The sequence below is a fragment of the Tiliqua scincoides genome, chromosome 1 (genome assembly GCF_035046505.1).
Source record: "Tiliqua scincoides isolate rTilSci1 chromosome 1, rTilSci1.hap2, whole genome shotgun sequence".
NCBI classification, from domain to species: Eukaryota; Metazoa; Chordata; class Lepidosauria; order Squamata; family Scincidae; genus Tiliqua; species Tiliqua scincoides.
The window spans coordinates 138,568,797-138,595,316 of NC_089821.1; the positions used below are offsets into that span (position 1 = coordinate 138,568,797).

The 26,520-nt window shown below is 47.9% G+C and overlaps 1 protein-coding gene across 2 annotated transcripts in view; it reads right to left on the minus strand.

The window, feature by feature from the left end:
- Positions 1-19,720, minus strand: part of TFAP2B (transcription factor AP-2 beta) — a 57,618-nt gene extending 37,898 nt beyond the window's left edge. Inside the window, exons 1-4 of one of the 2 annotated variants that reach the window (XM_066638013.1) lie at positions 19,640-19,687; positions 16,289-16,315; positions 14,672-15,130; positions 6,270-6,330 (exon numbers count right to left, since the gene is read on the minus strand). In XM_066638013.1, the coding sequence (XP_066494110.1) occupies positions 6,270-6,330; positions 14,672-15,130; positions 16,289-16,315; positions 19,640-19,687 (595 nt within the window). Of the gene's footprint in view, positions 1-6,269; positions 6,331-14,671; positions 15,131-16,288; positions 16,316-19,639 lie in introns of both variants that reach the window. The other variant, XM_066638012.1, reaches the window with a different exon arrangement.
- Positions 19,721-26,520: the final 6,800 nt, after the last annotated feature.

Below are 26,520 nucleotides of genomic sequence, written 5' to 3' on the forward strand. Positions count from 1 at the left end.
CTGCTGAGGTTTGGACTGGAAAGCCGCCTGAAGTCAATGGGCTTGAAAGTAGCCAGCAGGGCTGCGGCTTCCGTTCGGGGGGCCTTGACACACGCAGCCCCCTTTGCGAGGATTGTCATCAGTCCCCACGTACACCCTGCCTGCCTCCCTCCGCCTGCCTTAATGGAAATAAGAGTTACGAATGATTTTTTAATGTCTCGTTGGATTTTTAGCCTGTTAATGTAGCGCATCCCCTCTCATTATTACTTTATTGATTGCTCATTGACCAGCCCCCTTCAAATCGTATTAACCACCCTCTGCCACTTGAGATTAGGAGCCTCTTTCTCCCCCCCCCCGCCCAAAAGCACCTTCCATTATTCCCCCCCCCGCCCCCACCCCAGTTGCAGTGGAGATCCGGTTTGGCAAGCTTAATGCTGGCTCTAATGGGGCAGCTCGGAGACGAGGGGCCACGGTCCCTGCCTATTGCATTAATAGCTCAAAGGGGGCTAATACAGAAAATTAGCCTTAAACGAGCTCTGGAGATCTCCAAATGAAAGAGCCATTTATCACGCTGGCTACCTCCACTACACTCGTTTGCTCTCTCTACTGGGAACAACTCATTTCCTCTTAACTAAATTACCTCAGAAATGTCAAGGAAGCCCAGATCGCAAACATAACGAGAGAGGGGGAGAGAGAGAGAGAGAGGAAGGCTCACAACATATTGTGTTTGTGCGATGGAGTCAAGCGCCTCCGCTGCGGGGGAGGGGGGGAGAGATAGACAACCCATCTGTTTACTTCAGTTACAGATTAGGAGATGGAGGATCAAATATGAGACATGGACGATACTGCTGGAGATGGGAGGCAGATTCGATTGAGCCAAAGCAGGTTTACTAGGTCTAGGATGTAAGCCCGGCTGAGCCTAATGGGATTGACAGGTACTGTCCAATAAGAGACCAATCCGATACACGCAGGGTGACCAGAACTGCAAAAGCGGACCAGGCACCCCAAAACCTAGAACATGCCAGAAAAATGACAAAATAAAAGCTTAAAAACACTCGTATGTTGATTTCATGTGGTTAATTTAAACATTATATTCTTTATTATTAAATTTAAAACTATATTACATATAATATAGAAGGCAATGCGCTACCTACAGGGGCCCACTCACAAGGAAAAGGAGGACATATAAGTTCTTTTCCAGGACACGAGGTTAAAAAAGAGGACGCCTGGTCACCCTGGGTGAAAGACAACTTCATACCTTGGGAATTTAGGCTGAAATCCTATGCATGCTTTCCTGGGAGTAAGCCCCATTGAACTTAATGGCTAAAAAAAGAGGACATCTGATCATCCTGTATACATTTCTACTCATAAGTAAATCGTATTATAGTCAACGGTGCTTTCTCCCAGTAAAATGTAGCCTAAGTGTTGCAAGGCTGCAGTCCTCATGGGCATTTCAGCCCCCTTGAACTGCCCCAGCAAACTTGCGTTGACTGATACATGTGGAAAACTTCCACATTTCTTTCTTAAGCAGGGAGCAGCACTTAGCACCCAGTTCCGAAATATCTTACTGGGCAGGAAAAGACATGCAAGTTCAACTCGTGATTATTCACTGGAATCTTAGTAAATCTGTAGCTACTCTCTGTTCATGTAACCCGCCACCCCTGAAACCCAGTTTGGTTTAAGAGCCCAATCCTATGCTTGTGCACTCAGAAGCAAGTCCCATTATAGTCAATGGAGCTTACTCTCAGGAAAGCGTGGATAGGATTGCAGCCTAACAGCCCAATCCTATACACGTCTACTCAGAAGTAAATTCCATTATAGTCAATGGGGCTTACTCTCAGGAAAATGTGGCTAAGCTTGCAGCCTGAGAGCCCAACCCTATGCTTGTCTACTCAGAAATAAATTCCATTATAGTCAATGGGCTTTACTCTCAGGAAAGTGTGGATAGGATTGCAGCCTCAGAGCCCACGTCTACTCGGAAGTACGTCCCATTATAGTCAATGGAGCTTACTCCATTGTAAGTGTGGCTAGGATTACAGCCTAAGAGCGATAGGAAGCATTCACACGCCCGCATTTTCGATGCGGTCACTATCACGTGTCCATCGTGCACGTGTGAACCAGCTCTCAGCCCGAGTCCATTGACACTTGCTGCCGCTTGAGATCCCAAGGAAGGGAGGTTTTGTTTCAGGTTTGCATTAGATTTTTTTTTTGGCTTCATGGAGGCCAGAAGCCAGAGAGAGAGAGAGAGAGCAGAAAGAAAGAAAGAAAGGACGTGCTAAGTAAAGGCAAGCCAGCGGGGGTGGGGAGCGTGTCACACGCTGGGGCCAAAGTGGCAATAAAAGATGACAGATTGTGGCCATTACTTTCACAGGCCTGCAGGATCGTGAGATGTTGGCGCCGAGGGATGAGTTATTTGTGCTACGAATTCATCTCCCGGTCGCCTCTTTGTCACTGGGGTCTTTTTGGCAGCAGAGAAATGGGGAGCGCGCTTGCACTAGGAAGAGCCACCCCGCGTGCCTCCTCCGCTTGCAGGGCCAGAGCGAGGCAGGCGCGGTGGGTCCCTGCCCTGCCGGAGAACGAACAGCCCTCCCGACGCGGAAGGAAGGCAGCCCCTGGCTTTGTCCAGCCAGCCACACGCCCAGCGGGGCGGCCGCTGCAGGGGCTTCCCAAGGCGTGGAAAGGCACATTCCCCCAGGGGGAGATGTAGAGCCCAATCCGATGTCTGTCTACTCAAATGTAAGCCCCATTATAGTCAATGGGGTTTACTCTCTGGTAAGTGTGGATGGGATTGCAGCCACAGTTCCTCTCCTCAAGGGGGCAGGTGGGGTATTTTTTAATACGTTTTTAGGCTAGTATCATACCAAAATGTATACAAAATATATGCAGCAGTAGCATATACACTATAGTAGTATATGTGTAGTAGTATATATGGAGGGGAGGTGATCGTCTAGGAAGGGAGCCCTCTGCACTAGCTCATGCATGTCTACTCAGAAGTAAGTTCTATTACGTTCAATGGGGCTTGCTCCGAGGAAAACGTGTATTAAGACTGGGACCCCTAGACATATATTCTCTGAGTCCATTCCACTGAATTGAATGGAACTTCTTTCCAGTGAGGCTGTAATCCTACGTGTATCTCGTCTGAAACGAGTCTTACCGAACTCAGAGAGACTTACACCCAAGCGAACAGGATGAGGACCGCGCGGTGTGACGTCAACAGCAAGAAGATGTCTAGCGGGCCTCCTCTTCGGGAGGGACTATAAGGCAGGGCCTAGGAGAGGGGCTAAAGGGGGTAATTTGTACCCGGGCCCAGGGTTAAAAAGGAGGGGGTCCAAAAATTTCCTGGGATTTTGCAATTTCCTATCTACCAGACTTGCCTGCATGGGATGCTGGGTACGCTACCATGAGTGTGCAGTTGCAGCTACCGGCAAGCCTTATATGCTGGGCCAAGGAATGCATATATGACACTCCTCAACACAGTGTCACATCTGGGAGGAAACTGGCCTGCTACAATAGCTCTTTGGCTTGTGGATCTGCTTACCATGTAGGAGTGAATAGGAGTACAGGGACACAACTGCAAGACTACAGCTGCTGTAGAAGCAAGTTGTGGTACACACAAGACACTTTCCATTCTAGTGTGAGCCTAAATGTAATCATGCTAATTTTCTACATGATTTTCTATATTTAAAAGATTTTAGAGAGACTTAGGAATGTTTTTGGTTTTCCATTATCTAGCGGCTGATGCCATATGGGTGAGTAGACATGAGCACCAAACACGTTTCCAGTTATCTTGATCCTGCCCCCATTCTGCTTGCCCGTCACCACCCTTCCCCCTCGCCGCTGTTTCACCCTTCTCCCTTTGCAAAGGGGCCCAAAAGGAACTTTGTACCCCGATAGAATTCCTCTCAGAGGCTCTGCTATAAGAGGTCAGGACAGCAGCATTCATCCTTATTTTTCTGCACCCTCCACCAGTCAGAACACATCTAATGTGGGAGTAAGTTCCAGGGGTTTCAGTTCCTTGCCAGTGCAAGGAATATGTTTACTCCGAAGTCCCCACCTTATGTCCAATAGCACATCCTCCCAGGAGGAGCATGGACTGTAGGACTGCAGCTGTGGGTTAACCCTCCACCCACGTATGCTTTGATCCTGTGTGGTATACATAGATCTATAAAGGTAGGAGGTATCTCCACATAAGGCTCTCTTCTCAAGCATGCGCACCAAACTCTGCCTTTCACTTCGACTTCCACTAGACGAAGGCATGCCCGGAGTAGTCCTATTCTCAATGGGACTCGTGCCTGGAATGAGGCTATGTGTTTCCCAGGTGAATGACGTGTGCCAAGGAGGGCCCGCGGTTTCCCCAGTCTCGAGGCAGCAATCAACGAAGACGACCCGCAAGAAAGCTGAGCATTTAAGGCTTCAGGGTGCACCTCAATTAGGTACACTCTGATTTACCCCCATTGAGTGTGGAGTCAGGAATGGACAGGATCGGAGTGAAATACCCAAGTTATGTTGCTAGAGACTCCCCGGGTCTCAAGCCCCCCTGCTTTGACTTGCTTTTGAAAACATACGACCCCCCCCCCATACAGTAAACTGAAAAGTACCCTAACCCAGTCCACCAGAAACGTGGACACAGAACGTGAAAACCTGTGCCTTTAAAGTAGAACTTATTTTCAGATCAATGATTAGGATGGCACCACACCATTTTTCTTCTACCAAAATAGGGTGTCACGTCCTCCCCGGAAATCTTTAGGTCGTTCCTCCGAGTAAATCAAGTCGTGGAAATAATAGGAGCTATAGAAATTGGTTAGGAGAAAGGCCCCCACTACCACTACCAAGCCTAACCTGGCTCGAGATATAGCCGCTGCTTCGAGCTAGCTCAAGGGACGCCTCCCCTCCCTCCCCCTGCGTGGAGTGGGGTCTCTTTAATGTCTATTGCCTCAACGCAGCAATCATCCCACGTCTTCAAAAGTCTGTCAGAGAAATTCGAAGGGAGGGTGGGAGAAGGGTGAAGCAGCTGCAATCCGCCCAAAATGAGTTATTGTAATTACATTTAATTAGTTTAATTAGTTAATTATTTTGCTTACAGCTGTACAAGAGATTGCAAACATTTGTTAATATCACATTCCCTTTAACAGTATGGGGCGACGCTGCACTTCCACTAAATCATGTGTGCATGCACAGATTTGTTTTTTAATGGAGCATGTGTGATCCTCAAGCCTCCCCACGCCGTGCTCCTCTCCCTAGACGTGCGGGCCCTCCCCGCCAGTGACGAGGAAAACACCTCACAGCCTGGAGTCTTACACTGTCTCACATGTTGTCCTCGCAAATTCAGTCCCACTGAGTGCCATTTAGTTTACTCCTGAGTTCAGTGTGCCTAATATTTCGGCCTGAGAGTCGAGGATCGCGGGCCAGGGCAGCATGTAGGACACAGATCCAAGGGCAACAGATCTGGGTCCCAGCAGGCTGAAATGCGGGGAATTCTCTTTTGAGCAGAGCTTTTGGTGTATGGAAGAGTATGGACACCACGTTCACAACCTTGCTTCTTTGAATGGAAGACACAGCAGAGTTTGGTAAACGAAACAAAGATGGTGACCCCTTCGGTCCGGTGTCCAAAACCACCTTCCAAGGAAGCAGGTTCCAAGGAACCTTCCAAGAAGGAAGCACCTTCTTTTCACTGGGTATTCCTGTCCTATTTATCTGGAACGAAGGCTGCGATCTTATAGGTGCTTACCTGGGAGTGGGTCCTTTTGAACTCAGTGGGCCTTACTGCTGAGCAGACATGCCTAGGAGTGAGCTGTTAGTTCCATCCATGTCAGGATACTCCCATTCAGCAGGCCTGGGAAACAAATCTCTCCAATACAATGGGGTCCACTTCCAACCTCACCTGCACCGGATTACAGCCCAAGGCGAAATCCTAACCACACATCCTTGGGATGAAACCCCATTGCACTAAGTGACCCTTCTCCTCAGAAAGCATTGAGCACGTGGCCTTAGGAACGCAGTTGTACATACCACGGGTTACAAACGTAGAGCAGCTATACTGGAGTGTGGAAAACGAAGTTGGCTTCAGAACTAACCATTTAGAATTGTATTTCTCTCTCTCCCTCTTTTCGTTCTTCTCTATCTCTTGTCCCCTTCCCGAACCAATTTCAAGCCCAATCCCATTCAGATTCACTTCGGAGTGAAGCCCTTTGGAACAAGTGGCACTTTATAAAATCAGGCTGTTAAATGCCCTCCCCCAAACTCCCTCTTTTTCTTTCTCTCATACACCCTCTATAGAATTGTTTTCATACCTTTTTTGATGACAGACTGGTCCAACAAGTTCATGCCGCTGTTATTGGCATCTTCTACCGACTACAAATAAAAAAAAAGAAAAGAAAAGACAGGGAGGAGAAGGGAAAAAAAATAATCACTATTCAAATTGACTGGATATTAGAGAAGAAAAACGTACACATATATATCACGTCTGCCCAGGAACTACAATCCCTGTTATTTCCATTTATATTAATTCACTGGGGGAAAAGGAAGGGTATTCTTATTAAATCGACATGGAAATGAAGCTATCCCAAATTAAAGGATCTAATAGAAAGAGGTGCAAAACATCTGGGCGTTTTTCTTTTGTTATTAAAAGATGCAAACAAACCATCGATAACCCAGAGACCCCTCCCCCCCTCCCTTCCCGCTTTTTATTCCGTTCTTGGGTATTCTGGTAAGAAGACAGGAACATCTAGGAGATAAATTCACACTATGCTTGAGTATGTTTACTCAAAAGTAGGAGCCATTCATTGGCCACTACCAGATTTACTTCCGAGTAAAAATGCATAGAATCCTGTTTCCTGGAAAAACGTGGGCCTCCTCCTAAGTTTTATTCAGAGGGCATTCATCGGGTTGTTCCCCCCCTTTAGGTAGCAAACACAGTCACACCTTTTTCAATTTAAGCATCATTGGCAGGTTACGTTTTGCATACTGACTTATAGGCAGCCTGATCAGATAGAAGCCCGACTGCATCCAGCTGGGCTTGGTCCCAATGACAGGAAGTGTGCTTGGTTGTAAGTTTAATCAAACGCTGCCTAGGAGGCAGGCCCATCTTTCCCAAACCCAGGCTGGCAAAGGCTTTGCTTCCAGTTCTCCTTTGGGTAGAACCGCTCACCTGGCCTGCAGAGAGGAGAAGTATAATTCTTCTCCCATTTATTTCCCTGGTTTAGGATTACATGGTGGGAGAGGAAGGGAAACTTTTTAGGTGGAATGGGGCAAGACACAATTATAGCCAATTTAAAGAGATGGTCTGACAAGGCCACAAGGCCATCTGTCACCCCACACCAACTACGTTCCCATCTGAGCAAGAACCCCCACGCCACTTATGAGAGCGCTCGTTTATTTTCAACAGGAAAACCATGACACTTGACTCTTAGTAGCCAGCCCCACAGAACCCAGGGGGCTCCTTCGCAGGAGCCTTCGTGTATGGTCGGATGCAGCACAATCAGATTACTATTCTAGAGGGAAGCTTTACCCCAGTTGGCCTGGTGCAGTCCGAGTTTATGAATGTTACTCTGGTGTAAGCCCCACAAAGGCCTAATTTTCATAATCTGCAGATGGTGTGGGCAACGCATGCTAGGACCCTGCCACCATGGGCTGCAGGTGTGGGTTTGCAGAAGGGAATGTTCCTCCATCTCACTAAACACAGGAAAGTAGCAAGGCAAGAAGGCTAGGTTAGCTCCCTTTCCCCAGGGAGAAGTTTCTGCAGTGCTTTAATGCTCGAGCTCTCTCTCTCTCATTATATACATATAATGGTGGTGTGTGTATACACACACATATTTATTTATTTATTGAAATGCACGGTACAAGTGCATTACAAGAAAATTGTAAGAAGCCTTAATTAATCTCCCTTTTAAGTATTGACATCACATCTCATCTCCCTTTAAAGCTGATTCTAGAGCCTATCCAAATTTGGTTTATCACAAAGAACATAAATATTTTCACGAAAGTGGGGGGTGGGGGAATTCCCTCTTTATAACAGTCCTTTTGCTGTAGAATACATTCCTTGCCTCTTTCACTTTATCTGTGTCAAACCGATTCTGTTTCCGTTTATTGGAACAAACCTCTTATCCAGATTTTCTGCCTTCCATTTAAAAACAACAACAACAAACAACCATACAGATTGATCATGGTGACCCATGATAAAGGGAAAGAAAAGAAAATGTCCATGATACAGTATGGAATATAGCAATCAGAATATGGTGCAGCCCCTAACTTCTCTCGCCCCCCTCCAACCTTGCTGACTCAGATTAAACCGAAGTTTAATCAGTTTTATTCCATTTTATTAATCCATTTTAATCCATTTTATTATTTTAAATATATATAGGCTGCTTTTTAAAAAAAGTTCATCGGGTTGTTCCCGATTTTAAATCGCTGTTCTGGGGAAGTGATTTGGGATCGTGTTTAAAGCCAGGCAGCTGCTGCATTTTCTTGGTGCTGAGAATTATTGATCGAAACGAGCACCGGTTTCCCAATCAGTCTGCCTCCAATGGCATCCAGCGGCGCTTGACTTAATTCGAGCGATTTTGCCTAACTGGGTTAGACGATGCCCATCACTTATACTCTGGCCACACAATTCTAATTGCCTATACTTGGAAGTAAACACTATAGATTTAAACGGGGGGAGGGAAGGGAATGGAGAATCCAAACAAATGTGTACAGGATCTCAACCACAGAAATCCCCAAAGGGCATGTCAACAGCTATTGCTGGTGAGGACTTGCTGCCACCGCCCCCGTTTAGAAGCTTCCTTGGGAGTGAGCCCCATTGAACTCCTCGAAACTCGCCCCCGAATAAATGCTCGCAGGGTCAGGCTATAAAAGGGGAAATCGTTGAACAAGGTCTGTTGCCATATATCTGAGCCTCGGAAAAAAAAAAGGATAAAGAACGCTGTCTCTGAAGGCAGCTGCCAGAGATTCCTTTAAAAATATTTCCTCCCCGCTCCTCCTTCAACCACTTTTCCTCTTGGATAGACTTAAGAATTTAAGCCATTTCTACCTAACGTTGCATATACGCAACAGGGACCAAATGTGTACACCTATGGACTGGGCCGAAAATGGGTTAAGACCAGCCCTTCTGAATCAGAATAAACTCGTCTCAAGTATTGTGGCCAGCAATATACTCCTCATACGCAGGGCACGAAGACAACCCCCTTCCTTGTTGGCTGCCCCCCTGTACCCAAAGATAGACTGCCCCGGGAGATGGAGGCTCTATTTAGCTGCTGTTGATTAACGTCGCTATGAATGAGGTGGACCAAGCACCTACGCTTTTTTTTTCCGAGGTAGGCTTTTTGGGGTGGGACTTCTAATCCACTTTAACTCTGGTGGTGACGGGGAGGTAGTAATTAATCCGAATTTACTACCCCAGAAGAGTGCCATCCTGCTCCGGAGGCGCCTGCCTGGTGCTCTGAGGAGGAGGAGGTGCGGTGGCACTCGTTCAGACGCGCTCCTCGCACCCTTCGCCTCCTCATCAACAACGTGGCGGAGCTGTTGTAGTTAATGAGAAGAGTCTTGTCTGATTTTCGATCTAATTACGGCCGCCTGCTGGGTTTTTGTACAGGATATTCGCGCAGCATGCTGGCAGTTAATAGTCACAGAGAGGATCGTAAAGATTTAATTAGGGCTGCGTGCGGAAACGTGGAGAGAAAAACACACACGCACACGCTCTCCCTCTCTCTCACACTCACAATCCAGACTTTTAATTACTAGACTTCTTTAGTTAAAAGTGATACCAGGGGTTTCTGCAGAAGAGACTGGGGTGCCCTGCTTTGCTGCAGCTTAGCCTGGCCTCTCCAGCGCCTGGTGGCTGGGCGGTGCGGAGGTGGAGAAGGGGAGGGAGGACTGTTCTTGGGGATGTTCTCCACAGTCAACCACACCAATTTGGCTGAAGAGGAGCCCAGCACTTTCTAATCGTCACCTGACTTACAGATTGCAATAAACGGGGGGTGGCGTGGGGTGGGGGGAGAAGCAAGCATAACAGTGAACGTCACACTTCGATTCTGAACAGATTTACTCAGAAGGAGTTCCCATGGATTTCAGTGGGACTTACAGACCCGCAGCATGGAGATTTTAAAGGCACAGGTCGGAAGTTAGAGCACGGCTTTCAAAGGAAGTTGCTCGGGCTTGCTTCCTAGTAAAGGTTTTTAAGACTGCACTTGCAAACACGCCTCGTGTCTAGGTGTCCTCGCCTGTAGCACTGCTCTCTGTCATTCCACGCCATCCTAAGGCGTTGAATCCGCTCCACAAACCGGTTAAGCTGAAGCATAAAATTAAAAAAAAGACTGCAACACAGTCAGTTTCCCGGGAAGGCCCCGGTTCTGAACCACGTGACTTTGCCTGAATTGATTGATTTCGAAATGAATTCATCTCATCTCATCTCAAATCAATCATCTATTTGTTAAGCCGCGCAAAACCAAAATACTTCGGCTTGGTTGTGAAGGACTGAAGGCTCATCCCCAATAACACAACAATGAAATCTTTCAAGGAAGCCTCACATCGATAGTAGCCCCTAATATGTCACCGAGAAAATTAAGCACCAGAATGTATCATACTTGCTATCATGAATACTCCGAGTTTCGTTCTTTATTACAGACAGCGCAGAACCACAGACATTTTAATGATATACACACTTGCATACATCATAAACTACCTCTGCATCCATCTCTCTGTTTAATCGTAAGTTAAGGACATTAGGAAACAGATTTCTTACCCTCCGAGCGATATGTTACACGTATACACTTAATTTATGCTTAATTTCATATCTAATGATGTGTTCTAACAACAGATAACGATTGTTATTCTTTTTTAAAGCACTTCTGAGAAGGGAAAAAAGAACCCGCGTTTTGCAATGACGGTGTTTATCAAGGAAACTCAGAACCCACATTGCATAGCTGTCATGTGTCTGGGTCTTCCATATCTTATTTATTCGAACAGGGCACGTGTCGATTTCAAGTCAATCTGCATACAACCTGGTACTGTAGCCTCTTCAAAAATACACCCTCAGCAACACAGTGAACATCAAGTACTTCGAGAATGGCTAATGGTAATTGGATTACTCAGAAGTAAGTGGGCTGACTGTACAGTCTTGCTCCTAAAAACCTTTGCAACTTAATCCTCAGTCATGATCCAAGCACAACTGTGCACTTCTAAGACCCATTGATTTCAGCCGGAGACACTGGTGCACGAGCTCACATCTGTTCAGCTGAGGTCAGCCTCGATTTTACTTTTCTGCCCTGGAGAGAATCAAATGTCAACCTAAGCCAGAACGCAACCCAGCAGGCAGCTGTAGTGGCACCTTCACGCTCAACACTTTCCTTGGGCTTTTAAGACCCACTGACTTCGCTTAAACTTAACTTCCAAGAAAAATAAAATGACCAGGGCGAACTTTTGAGGACAAGTTGGAAATTCTCCCATAAAGACTTTGAGCTCACACCTCCTCCCTACCTTTAATTAATTACTTGGACGATTAAATGGAGAAGGTTGGGGATTCCATCCATTGTGTGGTCCCATTTCGACCCTAAGCTCTTGCTCCTGATTGAAAGAGAGCCCCACTAAAGCCTGTGGGGCTTTCTTCAGAGGAAACACGCACAGGATGGGGCTGCGCGTGCACCCCAGTGCCAAATGCTACTCCTCTCGACAGCAAATCTCTCCAGTTACAACCACTTCACTCTGTTCAGGGACAATGGATTCCACATGGCGACGATTTGTATTTCTGTAATTATCTATTTTCTCCTTAATTTATTTCCGCCTCTTCATACCTGACTTTTTTCTGTCACAGTTAAACATACCCCTATTCGACCAACAATTACAAAGAAAAGGAGGAAGGGGGGGGGCGAGCCCAGAAGCATTGTTTTCTGAACTCCCACCCTCCCTAATTCGGAAGAAACTAAATCAGACCCCCTTTTGGTGTACAGCATATTGGATTAGTCAGCTAATCCATTAAAAACATATTTGAATGGAAAACGATTGTGGCTAATATCCTATGTACACTTTCCTGGGAGTAAGCCCCATTGACTATAATGGGACTTACGTCTGAGTAGACACGCAGGGCTGTATATGCGTTGGTGAAGCGAACGCCCTTGGAAGCAAATAGGAAAGGCTGCAATCCTACCCACACTTACTTGGGAGTAAGCCCCTTGACTATAGTGGGAGTTACTGCTGAGTAGACATGCATAGGATTGGGCTCAAAGGCACTGGACGGTCGCCAGTCTCGCTCTGTTTCTCCCACTTGGCTTTTGCGGACTTCCGAAGATTCAACGTTGCCTCGCAAAGAGCAATCGTTGATTTTGTCAGGCAGAGTCACTGTTGTCGCTCAGACTTCCGCCAGCTCGCCCTGGGGCCCGGTGAAGCCGCTGAAATCTGAGACTGCTGCACTGCTATACACACTTACCTGGAAGGAAACCCCTACTGAATGCAGGGAGGCTTAGGGCCCGATCCTATCCTAATTTCCAGCGCTGCTGCAGCCCCAACGCAGCCCTGAGAAAAGGGAACAAACATTCCCTTCCTTGGAGGAGGCCTCCATGGCTGTCCCGTCCCCCCCACCATAGGATGCAGCGCAAGCCCCACTGGCACTGGAAAGTTGGATAGCATTTGGCCCTCAAGCTGCAATCCTATCCACACTTTCCTGGGAGTAAGTACATTTGACTATAATGGGATGTACTTCTGAGTAGACATGCATAGGATTGGGCTCTTACTTCCGAGTGAACATGCACAGGATCCCGCCTTTAACAGGGTTGGTTCTAGCTCTCCATTCCTGCAGGAGAGGGGTTCCACGTTTGCTTACAAAATGCTTTGCCTTTAAACCCAGTAAAGACTTTTCCCCACACTAAACATTTGTCTTTCTGTAACTGGGAACCACCGCTCCATTCAGCCAGCTCCCATGGTCTGAACTCTTTGCAAGCGATTGTTTCTCACTAGAAGTGTCCTGACGGCGCAATCCTGTGCATGTCCACTTAATAGTAAGCCCCAATAGGGCTTACTCCCAGGGAAGTGTGGGTCGGTTTGGAGCCTCAGAGCCCAATTCTATGCATGCCTACTCAGAAGTAAGTCCCATTATAGTCAATGAGGCTTACTCCCAGGAAAGTGTGGATAGGATTGTAACCTCAGTCCCTCTACAGAAAGGTCGGGCCTACAAAGTCCTGCTGCTCGCTTGCGTCATACACCAAAACATTGAACTCCTTGGCATCTGACGCCACCATTGCCGATGAATTCATAAAGCCCAGTAAAATACACTCCGGCATAAAGAGGGAGATACATTTGCACTCTCTTTGCTCCTAAATATTTGTGTGTCATCGGGAAGCCTCCAACGACCCCTCTCTGGAAACCGGTGCTTCCATCAGCTCTGCCCCCTCCCCCATTTAAATGAATGTTTAGCACCTTTTTGTTTGGGATGGAATTAAAAAAAAACAAAAACACACAACCCACTCAATTCTCTTCTGTTGGGCTCAAGCTTTCCTTGTAGATGTCTGGCAACTAGGAATAAACTCAAATCACAGATGGGGGAGACAGAAAGAGGGGGTCCCGTTCTATCCGAGGCCCCCTGTTTCCAATGCAGTCAACAAGCTCCAGGGAATACAGGGCGAAAGGACAAGATCTCCAATAGAGGGGTAAAGAGAGGTTCCCTGAGCACCCTACACCCCACTCGTCTTCATGAGGCTTTTGTCTTAAACGAAATAATGGCACCACTACCAGCTGAATTCGAAATGAGAAAAGAGAAGGACCTGGAAATTAACTGTGCCAGTTCAACTGTTATACTCTTTTTTTTAGTTAGTGTGATTTGGTGTATCACCCAATTGTTTCATCCAACTAGATTGGGAGCCCAACCCTATGCATGTCTATTCAGAAGTAAATCCCATTATAGTCAATGGAGCTTACGCCTAGGCAAGTATGAAGAGAATTGCAGCCTAAATCGTAATGCATTGGGTGAGTGGATTTATATCCAACGTCCTCTATAACAAAATCTAAACTGTCTTCGGCTCCAGCAAGGAGAAGGTGGAATGGACGACTTCAATATTAGGAGTATGGGGGGAAGAGGGGCATTTTCCAAAACCCGTTAGAACCGTGGATCCATGCAGGTAAACTGAAAGTTCCAAGAAAGTCTCTGCAACCTCTTTCCAAAAGAACAGCCTTACCTAACTATATCTATGAGGAGGTAAGTCCCATTTATTTCAGTAGGGACTTACATCTTAGTTAAGAGTGGTATAGATTGCAGCCTCCAGGCTGGGAACAGAAGATTCTCTCTGATCAGGGCGTTCTGTTGAAATGTATGAGCGCAATCCACCACCAATTTACTCCAAAATCGTCTCATCAGCATCTGTGGGATTGTAGGTAAATCCCTTGATCTCTCTCGAAAATTGGCACTGTATATTACTCAACCCAAAAGGAGTGGAAGACATTTTTTTCTGGGTGTGTTTCAAAAGCCCCAAGCTCCCTATGCAAAGGACCCACCAGCTGGACTGGATCAAGAATCTCAGCCCTGGGAGCAGATGATCTAGAGTAGCTATCGATCATATTCACCAGCACAACTGGCCGTTGGTCTGAATTACATTCTTTGCAGGGATTCCCCAAGGTTGGGCTGGTAGAAGTTTGGTAACGCCTAAAAACTCAAGTGTTGGAACAGGCAGACACACACACAGATGGAGATGCCTCCTCCCCAGTGACTTACCTGGACGTCCTCCATCCCTGGGTGCCCGATGCCGTGGAGAGAAAGCGCATCGCCCATGCCCGAGTCCAGGCCATGATGAGCCGAGTGGAGCAGGACGTCTGGCCGCCTGACCGAGTGGTAGTCCCGCCTGGGGTCCAGTCCCGAGAGCTGGGGCAGAGAAGCCCGAGGCTGGGGTAGCAGGGAGCCGGCTTCGGAGCCCACCTCTTGCCTCTGTCTCTGCCCCCAAGGGTGCTGCTGGGGCTGATGAAGGGGGTTCAGGGAGTAGGGGTCATTGACATGGGAGTAAGGGTCCTGGCTTTGGTGGTAAGGAAGAGGCTGGTAGGGTGGTGGGAAGTAGGGCGGCTGGAAATCCGAGGAAGGGGTGTGAGACAGCGGAGGGGCGCTGGAATAAGGTCCCTGGGAGACGGAGCCCAGCTGGGACAGTCTGGAGCTGTGGCTGGGAACTCCATCGTGCCGGTCCTAGTGTGGAAAGAGGGGCGGGAGGGAGAGAGAGAGAGAGAACGGAAGTTTCAAAACCCAGTGCACGAAAAGTTTAAAACAACTACTACTCGAAGAGCTCTGGTTAATCGCACTAATATTAGTCCCTCGATTTCTGCTTAGTTTGTTTACATTCTAGCCCGTGTTTCATTTCTCATCTTGGCTGTGCGTAAATCAAACGAGGGTTACGTTTGAAAACAAACCTAAAAAGTAGAAAATAAAGAGGGGGAAGAACTGAATTATTCCTACTTGAGGTGCAGTCTCCCCATGAATCCCACGGTCAAAAATAAAATAAAATGCTTGATTTAAAGGAATTTGGTTTCAATTGCACTGCTAAGGGGTGAATGTCTCCACACATTCTTTGCGTTAACCGGAACAACTTCACAATAAAACGTGGAACCACTTCTCGACTGCTTACAGCTGAAATCCTATACACACTTTCCTGGGAGTAAGCCCCACCGAACCAAAAAATGCAAACCACCCACTCCTTGTTCACTGTCAAGCCAACAGAAATGAAGAACTGCAATTGTTGGGTGCTAGGAAAAGTTGTAAAGGAGAAAGAAAACAAAGACCCTGGAGCAATATTTTTCCAGTTTAAAAGAAAATCTAAAAGGCAAAATTGAAGCCAGGATTAAAACACTAGAGCCGAGCCTGCTCTGAACTAGTTTACCTTCTTAAAAAAAAAAAATTACTCTGTTAAAGGAAAAGAATAAATGATAACAAGTCTGAATGGAAGGTGATATCAAATGGAAGGGTTTTAAAACATGGCTTAGTATTAAAAAAAATTAAAATGTCTACAAATGTGCTTCTGAATAACGGGCTCCCTCCGAGGGAATTTGGGATTGAAATCACACACAAAATCCAGTTAAGAACGTGTAGACAAAATCCCTAACAGCAATGCCTTAAAAAAAAAGTTTCCCCCCCTCTCTCTCTCTTCCCCCTCCTCACCCCCCCTTGCACGAACCGAGAACACACAATGCAAAATGGAGAAGCAGCTGCAAGCTTTCTCCAATTATTGTGCTAAATTACCAAGCCAAAGGCGTTCAAAGAAAGAGAGAGAGGGAGTGGAGATCGAGAACAAGAAGGGAGAGAGAGAGAGAGAACAGGGGGATCTGAAATCTCGACATGAACCCAACTCACCATGGCGGAATAAGTGTGGACTAACATCTGGAAATAAAAAAAAAGTCTCAAAACCAGCTGAAAATAAAATAACAGAGATGCAACGATCAGGCGAGGGGATGTCTCAAGGAGATCTGCACAGGAACGTGGCGTGCCCAGGAGAACAGCTGGAGGTATTTCCGAGTCTATCCATCAAAACCAAAATGTAGACCAAAAAAAAAAAAAAAAAAAGGCAGTGCCCCCCCCCCCCAACGGGGTGGCAAAGGGCTCTCTCTCGAGGTCTGCTTTCCAACGCCTCCTCTGGGGGGTGCCCCCTCCCTGCCCCTCTGAGCGCCCGAATGGAATCCTCTTCAACCCAAGGCGAGGTTCAGACTGCTCTGGTGCCCCTTTCTCCTTCGCCTTCCCTACACCGCCTCATAATAATTGATATTCATGACTATTAATATTACACGACTACTTTAAAGGGAGAATGCAGGACCAAATGGAGCGTGAAGGCTTTGCAGGCAGCTCGAGAGCTCCCCTAGTATTGTAAATGACGTTCATTCAGTGGAGAATTACTAGATGTAATCAGACGAGGGGGCTGGCGGAGGCAGAGTTGGGGGAGAGGGAGAGGGAAGGGACAAAAAAAAAAAAAAAAGTTGGGCGAGGAAGAGGCAGAACTTCAATTAACTCCAGCGAGCGGAGGAAGACATGTAAACGAGGCGCTGCCGATTTGGAGCAAGGAAGTGAGCTGGAGCCACGCTAGGGGCGAAAGAGGGGGAGGGCAAAATCATATTTCCTTCTTTTACATTTAATTAGACGTTCCCACTACGAAAGAAAATCGATTGCCCTCGGTGCTTTTGTTCTCATTTTTTAAGCAAATAATAAAGAGGGCTCCTCTAATCCTGCCATCTTTTCTGAAAGCAGCCAATGCGATTTGTTTGTTTACAGTAGTAATTAAGCACTTAGGAGGGGAAGGGGGAAAAAAAGAAAGGAAAAAAGCCCCTACCAGTAATCGAGACTGCCCTCGTTTTGCCAAGCAATACACAAAGGGTGCGCAGGCACTGTTTAGCCTGCCATTATAACCGGGCGCGCGGGCGCACACACTTTTCCCTGGTTGTGCCAAAAAAAGCGCCCGATTTTCACCTAGATGTAACGTGCCTGCGATCACTGTGAAAGGAGACCAAATGTATAGTACCCAGGCCAAGCCCCGGGCACTAGAAAACCTTTGTGATGTTTCCAGAACCCGTCCGACTGGCCAGGCTGCCATTTCAGTTAAAGTTCAACTAAACGCTCCCTCCGAGGCGCTCCGTCGCTTGGCCGACCTGAGCTTCCCTCCCCCCCCCCATTTGGGTTTTAGGAGAAACGCCAGCCTCTTTTTTTTTTTTTTTTTTTTAATTTTATTTGTAGGAAGCTGTGTGTGAGAACTGATGGGGTGTGTGTATGCTGCCTTGCTCATGGGAATATTTCTGAGAGCAAATTAGGAGGCTCTTATAAATTAATTGGGGGGGGGGGAGATCTCTAGACCTACCAGTCTGTTCTCCTTTGCAAAAGGCACCCGCAGGATTACGAAGGATCCCACTGTTAAGGGCTTCCAGGTCTTTCCTTGGAGCATTTATTTGCCAGAACCATTTCTGTCCACCCGAGTTTAGCAGCACCGCTCTAGACAAAACGCCGAACGAAGGCTGCAATCCTACCCCCACTTGCAGAGGAGTAAGCCCCATTGACTATAATGGGACTTACTTCTGAGTAGACATGCAGAGGATTGGACTCGAAGTTGGGGAGGCGAAAACATGGGCACAAATACAGACTTTGCCAAATAAAATTAGATTTTCTCCCCTCCCAATTTTATCTTTAGAGTGGCGGGATTCACAGACCTAGCCTCTACCTGCCTACTCAGAAGTAATTCCCATTCTAGTCAATGGGGCTTACTCCCAGAAAAGTGTGGCTAGGATTGCAGCCACAGATTCTCTGTCCCTTCCTGCCATAAGCACCAGCAGGAGTTTCAAGGCGGTCGTGAAAACGTGTTTGGGGAGGACTGGAGAGGGAGAGAGACGGGGGGAGAGGACTGAACTTCGGGGGCTGGAGGGAGGAATGGGGCAGAAGGAGGAGGGCGCGACAAATCCTCACACCAGGCGAGTGCTCAGTTGATAATTACCCTGACGGGAGCTTTTGAGAGGCTCGAGACATTCCTTGTCGCCGAACAGCGGCTACCCACCGGGATCTCCCCGGTGCCCTGCCCTGCCTCGCCTACGCTGACCAGCTCTGCGTCCGCCTGGCTGAACGGGGCGGGAAGGCTTCCCGGGGCAGGGAGCGCGCCTCCCTTGGAGAGGGGAGCTCCCCATCCCTCGCCCCCGCAGATCTCAGCCTGGAAAGATTAACTCGCCTCCTGACTTGGCCATCGCTCGGAAGTGAACTCTCAGAGTCCGCAGAGCGTAGCAAAGGACGGGGCTCCCTCTCTCGCGGGCTCCCCCCCTCCGGGACTTCGCCCGGGCTGTTCAAGGCACGCTCAGGAAAGGTCGCCCCTGCCTTCCTCCCACACTCAGAAACCACTGGCCCGGTCGCTGGAAGGAGGGCTTTCCCTTCCACGGGCAGGAGGAAAAAAAGAAGTGCCCGAGAAAAGAAGAGGCCACCGCTCTCCAGAACCGCTTTGGGGCTAGAGGAGAGACCCCTCTTGGGTGGGAAAAGGAAATCGAGGAGAAAACCGATTTTAAGAGGACTCCGTAGCAGCCACTGCTCTCAAGCACCACAAAATATCAACCCCCGTGTTTTTTTTCTCCTAGCGGAGAGACAGGGAGTCCCTTCCCCACACGGCATCCCCAGGATGCTCCAAATGCGAGTCGCCCAGTCACTGCCGGGGTCCGTCTCTCTGCGCCTGCCTGAGCTGGTGGGTAGGCACCCCTCGGTCTGTTCTCATGTATCTGTGGTCGCTGGTGAGGAAGGGAGCGACCCAGGGTGGTCTCTGACTGAGAATCCGAAGGAAGGCGGCGGCGGCGGAGATCATCCAAGCCTCTTCCGTATTACGTTACTCCCTTTTTGGATTTAAACCCATCGCACGATCTCCTGGTCCGGGCTTCGGACCCATGCCATCGAATTCCAAGGACTTCCAGAGCTCAGCGCACCGCAGTGGGGAAGGGGCTTCCTGGCACCCCCTCCCCATGGGGGCTTTGAGGTCTAAACTTCGCCTCCCAGTCCAGGGAAAAGTTCCCTCCAGGCTGCGAGGCGAGCCTGCCCAAGTTCTGCCTGGCCACGATCCATCCCTGCCCGTGCCCCGCCTGGGCGCCCAGGCTGTGCGCGCCCGCCTTGGAGAGCAACCCGCAGCGCTGTCGCCCCGTCCTGCGAGGCTGGCTGGCTGGCTTCCTCCCCCCGGACGCCCCTCTCCTGCCCGCTCACCTCGTAGATGTCTTCGTACTTGACATTTTCGACCAGTTTCCAGAGCATGATGGCGGGCTGTTCTCTAGGAGGTGAGCGCATTCATGTGAGGAGCAGATGTCTGGATTCGCCGCACTTCTCCGCCTGTAATGATCCATCTATAATTGGAAGTGGGGGACAGGCGCCGCGCCCGACGCTCCTCTCCCATCGCTACTTATATCTCTCCTCTGAAACAATAGGCGGGAGGAGAGGTGAACCTCTGCCGGGGAGCGAGAGCAGAGCCCCGCCACGCAATTGAGGCACTGCGCACACAGATATTGAACACACATAGATTAGGCATATAATTACACGCACGCACAAGTAGACATTATCACTCTCTCACACACATACACACACACAGGCACAAGCTGGCACTCACCCCCCCCCCACGATCGCAACACTTACACGCATTTATACACACGTCCCGTGTTCACACGTACGTGCCACACACAATCTACCGTGTCTGCTTGTCTCTCTGCTTGTCGAGGAAACGGGAATCTGGACCTTTTGATCACATTGCGCATGTATTGCGAAGGAGACATGTATACGGCGTTTCACACATATCCCACACCTATTACATGTCTGCAGACAGTTATAGACACACAACGCCCTCACGCGCGCGCGCACACACACACACAACTCCTGTCTATACATAGTACATACTTTTGCACATATATGATCTTTACATGGAAGTACGATAAAAGATCAAACTATTCAGCAAGTTAGCCCTCCACCAATTCGTTAAATGGAAGGAGAAAAGATGCTCTCTCTCTCCCCCCCTTCTTATTTCTGAGGAGGATGCGGATTCAGGCGCCCTGCCCTGATCTGCTGAGAAGTGCAGGGACACTGTCACGAGTCTTTTTAGCAGGTCCCTACCCCCTCGGATCTGCGAAGGCAAATGGAAGGGACATCCCGATGTGTTCAACCAGGGATAGAGAAGCGCTAAGTTCAGCCCCTGCCTGCACGCCTTGAGCCCTTTCCAACAGCTTTCTCCTCTCTCCCCTTCTAGATAACATGTGAATGGTGCAGCAAGTTTGATCCTAGGGGCAAAGTGGTCAGCGGACCTCATTCCTCCTCCCCTCCCTTGGAAAATTAAGTAAGATAAAATAGAATGGCTACACTTCTGAAGTGCTTCGGATGGTGAGGCCCCAGCTCTCCATTCGAAGGTGGGGCTCTGTTTCCACGGACCCTGCCTGACGGCTGGCCAACCCCCCCCCCCGGTCCTGATCTCTATCTCGCCCCCTTTTCTCCCTTCCGAGACTTCTTCCCGGGTTCGCCAACACATTCATCGTTTTACTTCTAGACCAGGGCAGCGGTGAGGACTGGGCCGGCAGGAATGTTCCTGCGTTTCCTTTGCACCGAATCAAACGGAAAAAATAATCTGGTCCTCTGCCTCAGTTCTTCCCCCCCCCCTGCCACCCCAGCCCTTCCGTGACAATCTCAGAGGCCACCTTTCTTTCCAGCAGGAGCGGGCGCAAAGGAGGGAGCGCACTCATTCCTGGGCAAGACCCAAACGGCAGGTAGATCTAATAAGAGCTGAGCCAGGCAAGTTTGCCTGGGCTTGGAAGTTAGGAAAGCTGGTGAGAGGGACTCGCCGGCAAAGGTGGTCTTATATGGCTTGCTGGGGAGGGGGGGGCATGTGAGGAGGAGGAGGAGGAGAGGAGGAGGAGGAAAGGGCAACTGCATCTCTGGCGCATTCGGAAGGAGTCTTCCAACACAAGCTATTCAGACGTGAATGTCCTGCACAGCTCAGTCTTGGGAAGGGCAATCAGAGTAGAAAGAAATGCGTTCAGGGGTCTGTGCACATCCACTGTACATCACCCACCACCCCTACACACCCTAAGCCAGAGAGGGGGGTGGTAAACACGAATGGAGAACACCCCTTCTCAGAGCTTCTGCAGATTCCCCGCCCGATCCGACGCACGCTTCCTTGCAAGTAAGCCCCAGTGCGCCCAGTGGGCTTAATCTCCGGTACCGTGCGGGCGCGTGTCCGCCTCCTTCCTGGGAAGCGAGTTCCGTGGGCTCGCAGGGGCACTGACCCCCACGTCCTTGGGCTCTGGATGCCAGCCAATTCCCTGTGCCGGATTTGCAACCGGATGCGACTGGCGCTTCCCCTTCTTGGCAGGTCCCGGCTCCCTGGGCTTCCGAAGGCTGCTTGACCCTCGCTGGTGACCCACTTTGCGTGGCCACTTTGAGCCACGAGGGGATGGAAATGGTCTGCGTGCCCTTTAAATGTAGGGGACGACGACGACGAGAGATGGAGTTTTTTCAAAAGCACACGCACAGCAACGCCACCCAAAAATAGGACTGACTGGTCTCCTATTGATGGAATCTCCACCAAAATATTGCAGGCTGTATATTGTGTATCATTCTGCAAATATCTATTAGGAGTGACGAGTTTCCCACCCACGCCTCTGCGACCCAACCGCACAGTTCTGGCTGTCCGGGATGGGTCAGAATCATTCTGCATGAGGAGGTCACCCTCATCGTATGCGAAGACGCGGATCCTTTTGGGAACGACGGGCTTTCCTTGCGCTTTTCCAAAACATTCACTGTCCCCTTGTTCGGATTCGAGAAGATCAACGCCAATATACCAGTACATGACTTCAGACCCCAGCCTAAGCACATGCCTAAGGTGGAACTAACTCCAACTCACATATACTTTCCAGTGGCGTAGCTAGAGGGGGTGCAATGCACTAAGTTTCGCAGGGAGCCTTACTGCAGCTGCAAGCGCTACATTGCACCCCCTCCAATGACTCCGAACGGGAGGGGTCGCTTGCACGCTGCGGTGAGGCCCTGCAAAACTTAATGCTTGGCACCCCTCTAGCTACGCCACTTACTTCCTGAGTATTGCGGATAGGATTGGGGTGAAAGCAGGGCGAACAGATATTATAACTGCAAAAGAGGATCAGGCATCCCCAAAGAGGATCAGGCATCCTCTAAAAATGTAGGACATGATAAAATAAAAGCTCAAAACACTTGCAAATCGATTTCATGTGGTTAATTTAAACACTATATTACTTATTATTAAATTTAGAACTATATTCTGTATAATTTATTTTGGATAATTTATTAATTACAAGAAAGCTATGCGCTGCCTGCAGGAGCGCACTCACAGGGAAAATGAGGACATTTAAGTTCTTTTCCAGGACACGAGGCTTAAAAAGAGGACTTGTCCTGGAAAAAACAGGATGCCTGGTCAACCTGGCTGAAAGAGAGCTTCATACCTTGGGAACTGACAGCCCAATCCTAAGCATGTCTACTCAGAAGTCAGCCCCATTAACGTCAATGGGGCTTGCTCCCAGGAAAGTGTGGATAGGATTGGCCTGTTAGGCTGCAATCCGATGCATGCTTTCCTGGGAGTAAGCCCCATTGAACTTAATGGGACTGACTTCTGAGCAGGCACGCGTAGGATTGGGCTGTCAAAGTAGGTAGTTTTAAGTGATTTGTCCAAGTGGGTGGAATATGTCAAGAAACCCCCGCACTTTAAAAGAACTACGGTCGAAGGAGTTGCCACCATCCCAGCCCACAGACTTGAGAGCTGCTAGCGCTCTTGTAACCGGGAGCCTTGAAAGTGAAACCGCTGACCTGGGCCATTTTACAGAGTAACAGCGCCCTCTGTAGGGCGCAGCGATATTGCAAGAACCGCGGCGAAGCAGCTCGCAACACGGGTGTTAAGAGAGTCTACAAATGCAATTAAAATCGAGCGTTCAGACAAACAAATCTGTTAGGAAAAAAGCACTTCGGCAGAACGAGCTATTCCCTGTATCGTTTAGAAGGCATTCCAAAGCCCCCATAACATGAAGTAACCTGCAAAGGTCTGTACGATTTCATAACAATGTTAGGAAGGTATTTTTGGTTTTATTTTGAATTACTGTATATGGCTGCAATCCTAACTACACTTTCCTGAGAGTAAGCCCCATTGAACAAAATAGAACTTACTTCTGAGTAGACCTGGTTAGGATTGTGTCCTATATTAGTCAATTGTTATTCCCCCGAATGTACAAAGCTAGCATACTGGTCTTGGCAAAACACAGCACTGTACTGATTGCCTGGATTGGCTGAACCACGTGCATCTAAAGATCTGCTCCCCTCCCACGTCTGCTTTTCCCTTCTTTTGGATCAGAAGAAATATCTACATTGTCTCCAGCACAGTATTTTGTTCTCTCTGTTTCCCATCCAGTTAGAGCCAGCGTGTATCTATAAGGGACAATTAGCATGTTTTGGGCTACAAATCTTTCTAGTATAATTCATATCAGCGCCCTCTGCTGGTAGTTACATAAAAACTGAGGAACCACAGTTTAAAATTCTGAATACCTCTTGATTTATTTCCTCTTTATTATTACACACAAGAATTTAATTTTCAAACTCTGCAAGTTTTGAATAATCACATTCTACTCCAGTGGTTCCCAAACTTTTTAGCACCAGGACCCACTTTTAAAAATGACCCTCTATCACAGTGATTTTCAACCACTGTGCCGTGGGGCACTAGTGTGCCACGGAAGGTCTGCAGGTGTGCTGTGCAACTTTGGGAAGGGTCATTTATTAGTAGGGCAATTGGGGAATGTAAGCCCCCTACCAGCAGCATGATGTGCCTGGTCAAAAAAAAACAACAATGATGGTGTGTTACATGAAAATCTCCTTTTCCCTTCCAAGTTGTGATTTTGTATATATATAATATATATATATATATTATGGACAAAAACTCATGCAGGTCAAACCTCAAAATACAGGACACCCCTCCCCCAGTACACTTTTCCAAAAGCTTGGTAAAAGTAACAAGTTTAGCAAAGCTCATGGTGATTACATCCCCTCCTCCAGTCAAGGAATGTCTCCTGATTCAATCACTGTTATGCCAAACAAGCATGCACCTCTGGAGGAAGAAGTCTATTGTTCTATTGTTGTAGCTTTATCACTCTTAAACTCCTTATGCAAACTGCCTCCCTCCCCCAGTCATGGCTGATACCCAGTCTTCATGTTCTTGCATGCTCCATGTGTCCTATTGTGTGTAATGAGCATGCGCATATAGGACAGCTCTAGGTCACATCCGGGTCATTCACATCCAGCTTCCAGGTCAGCCAAGCCCCTTTTAAAAGAGAACTCCGCCAGATGGCTCTCTCTCTGGCTGCCCCCTCCGAGGCAAAGGTCCACCATGGGACTCTCCCTCCCCAACTGCTCCCCAGGACAGGTAATTATCCTGCGTTTCTGAAATTCCTTCCCTTCTTCCCCATCTATCCCTCCCTTCTTTCCCCATCTTTAGTTAGCAAACTGGGTTTAGCAGATTAAGGGACCCCTAAAATCCTTCCCTACAACCTATCTGTTTCTGATTCCTTCTCGGATGCACCAAATACATAGCACATGCAACCACCATAAAAGCTAGGTACATTTTTCAAGTACTAGAACCAAGAAATGTATTATGTTTACCTTTGTGTGTTTTGTAATAAAAATATAATCTTTGATTGAACATTATCTTTCTCCCAGTCTCCTCTTTAAGCTATACAAGGGATTTTCTCTGCATTACGCTGTTTTGTTATCCAGCCTGCGATCCTGAGGTTTCCAAAAAGGGTAAATAAATAATTCCCCTTAAAACATAACAGCCCTTTTTGGTAACAGGTGTGCCTTGACAATTTTAGCACCCTATCAGTGTGCCATGTGATGAAAAAGGTTGAAAATCACTGTTCTATCAGGACCCACCTAGGTTGGTTATAATTTTTTTCTTTAAAAAAAGGATTTCTAGAAAGAAATAATATTTTATTTATTTATAAGTAATAATAACCAGAAAAAGACTCAAACATTTGTTGGCAACCTTCAGTCTCGAAAGACTATGGTATCACGCTCTGAAAGGTGGTTCTGGAACAGCGTCTAGTGTGGCTGAAAAGGACAATTTGGGAGTGACAATCCCTTCCACACTGGGAGCAAGTGCAGTCTGTCCCTGGTCTGTCTCCCTGGCTATGGGCCTTCCTTCTTTGCCTCTTAGACTGTTGGGCAAGTGTCTCTTCAAACTGGGAAAGGCCATGCTGCACAGCCTGTCCACTCAAACATTTATCTCCCTATATTTATGCATGCTGAGCTCTTTGCAGGATAATTAGCAGCTACAGTATCTGATTTTTGAATAGCCTCAGGGCTTGAGGCAGTTAGTTATCTAATCTTTCCATTATCCTTTAGTGACCCACCAGTGGGTCCCAATCCACAATTTGGGAACCATTCTATCCCATATGTATACATTGTATATTCTCTTTTGCAATCTGTGTGCATTCCTTGTGACACTCATAGAAGGATGCAATACTAGTGGGTCTGCTGGACACTTAAAATATGTATACTTGAAAGTAAGTTCTACTGACTTCAGGGTCCAATCCTATCCTACTCTTCAGCATTGATGCAGCTGCAATGCAACTCCAAGGTAAGAGAACAAACCTTCCCTTACCTTGAGGAGGCTTCTGTGATTGCTCTCCTCCCATTTGCAGTACATGCCCTGTTGGCATAGCTGCATTGGGGCTGGAAAGTTGGATACAGTTGGGTCCTTTGTTATTTTAACTTTGAAGCAGAGCTTAGTTTCTAAAATGGGAGGAGGCTTTGGGGCTTTGACCTGGAAGACCTTACTTAAACCTAATCCCAATGTGGCAGCTAATCACTGAGAATAGAAATGCATTCTATGCATGTTCAGAAGCAATCTCATTTTCATATTATATGTTCCATATCTTAAAATCTGACCTTAAGGAAAGGTCTAATTGTGGTTCAAATTCAGCACTACTTTCCAGCAAAAGTGTACACAACCCTATCATGCACTGCAGACAATGGAAATTACTATACCAAGAGCCCAATCCTATGCATGTCTACTCAAAAGTAAGTCACGTTATAGTCAA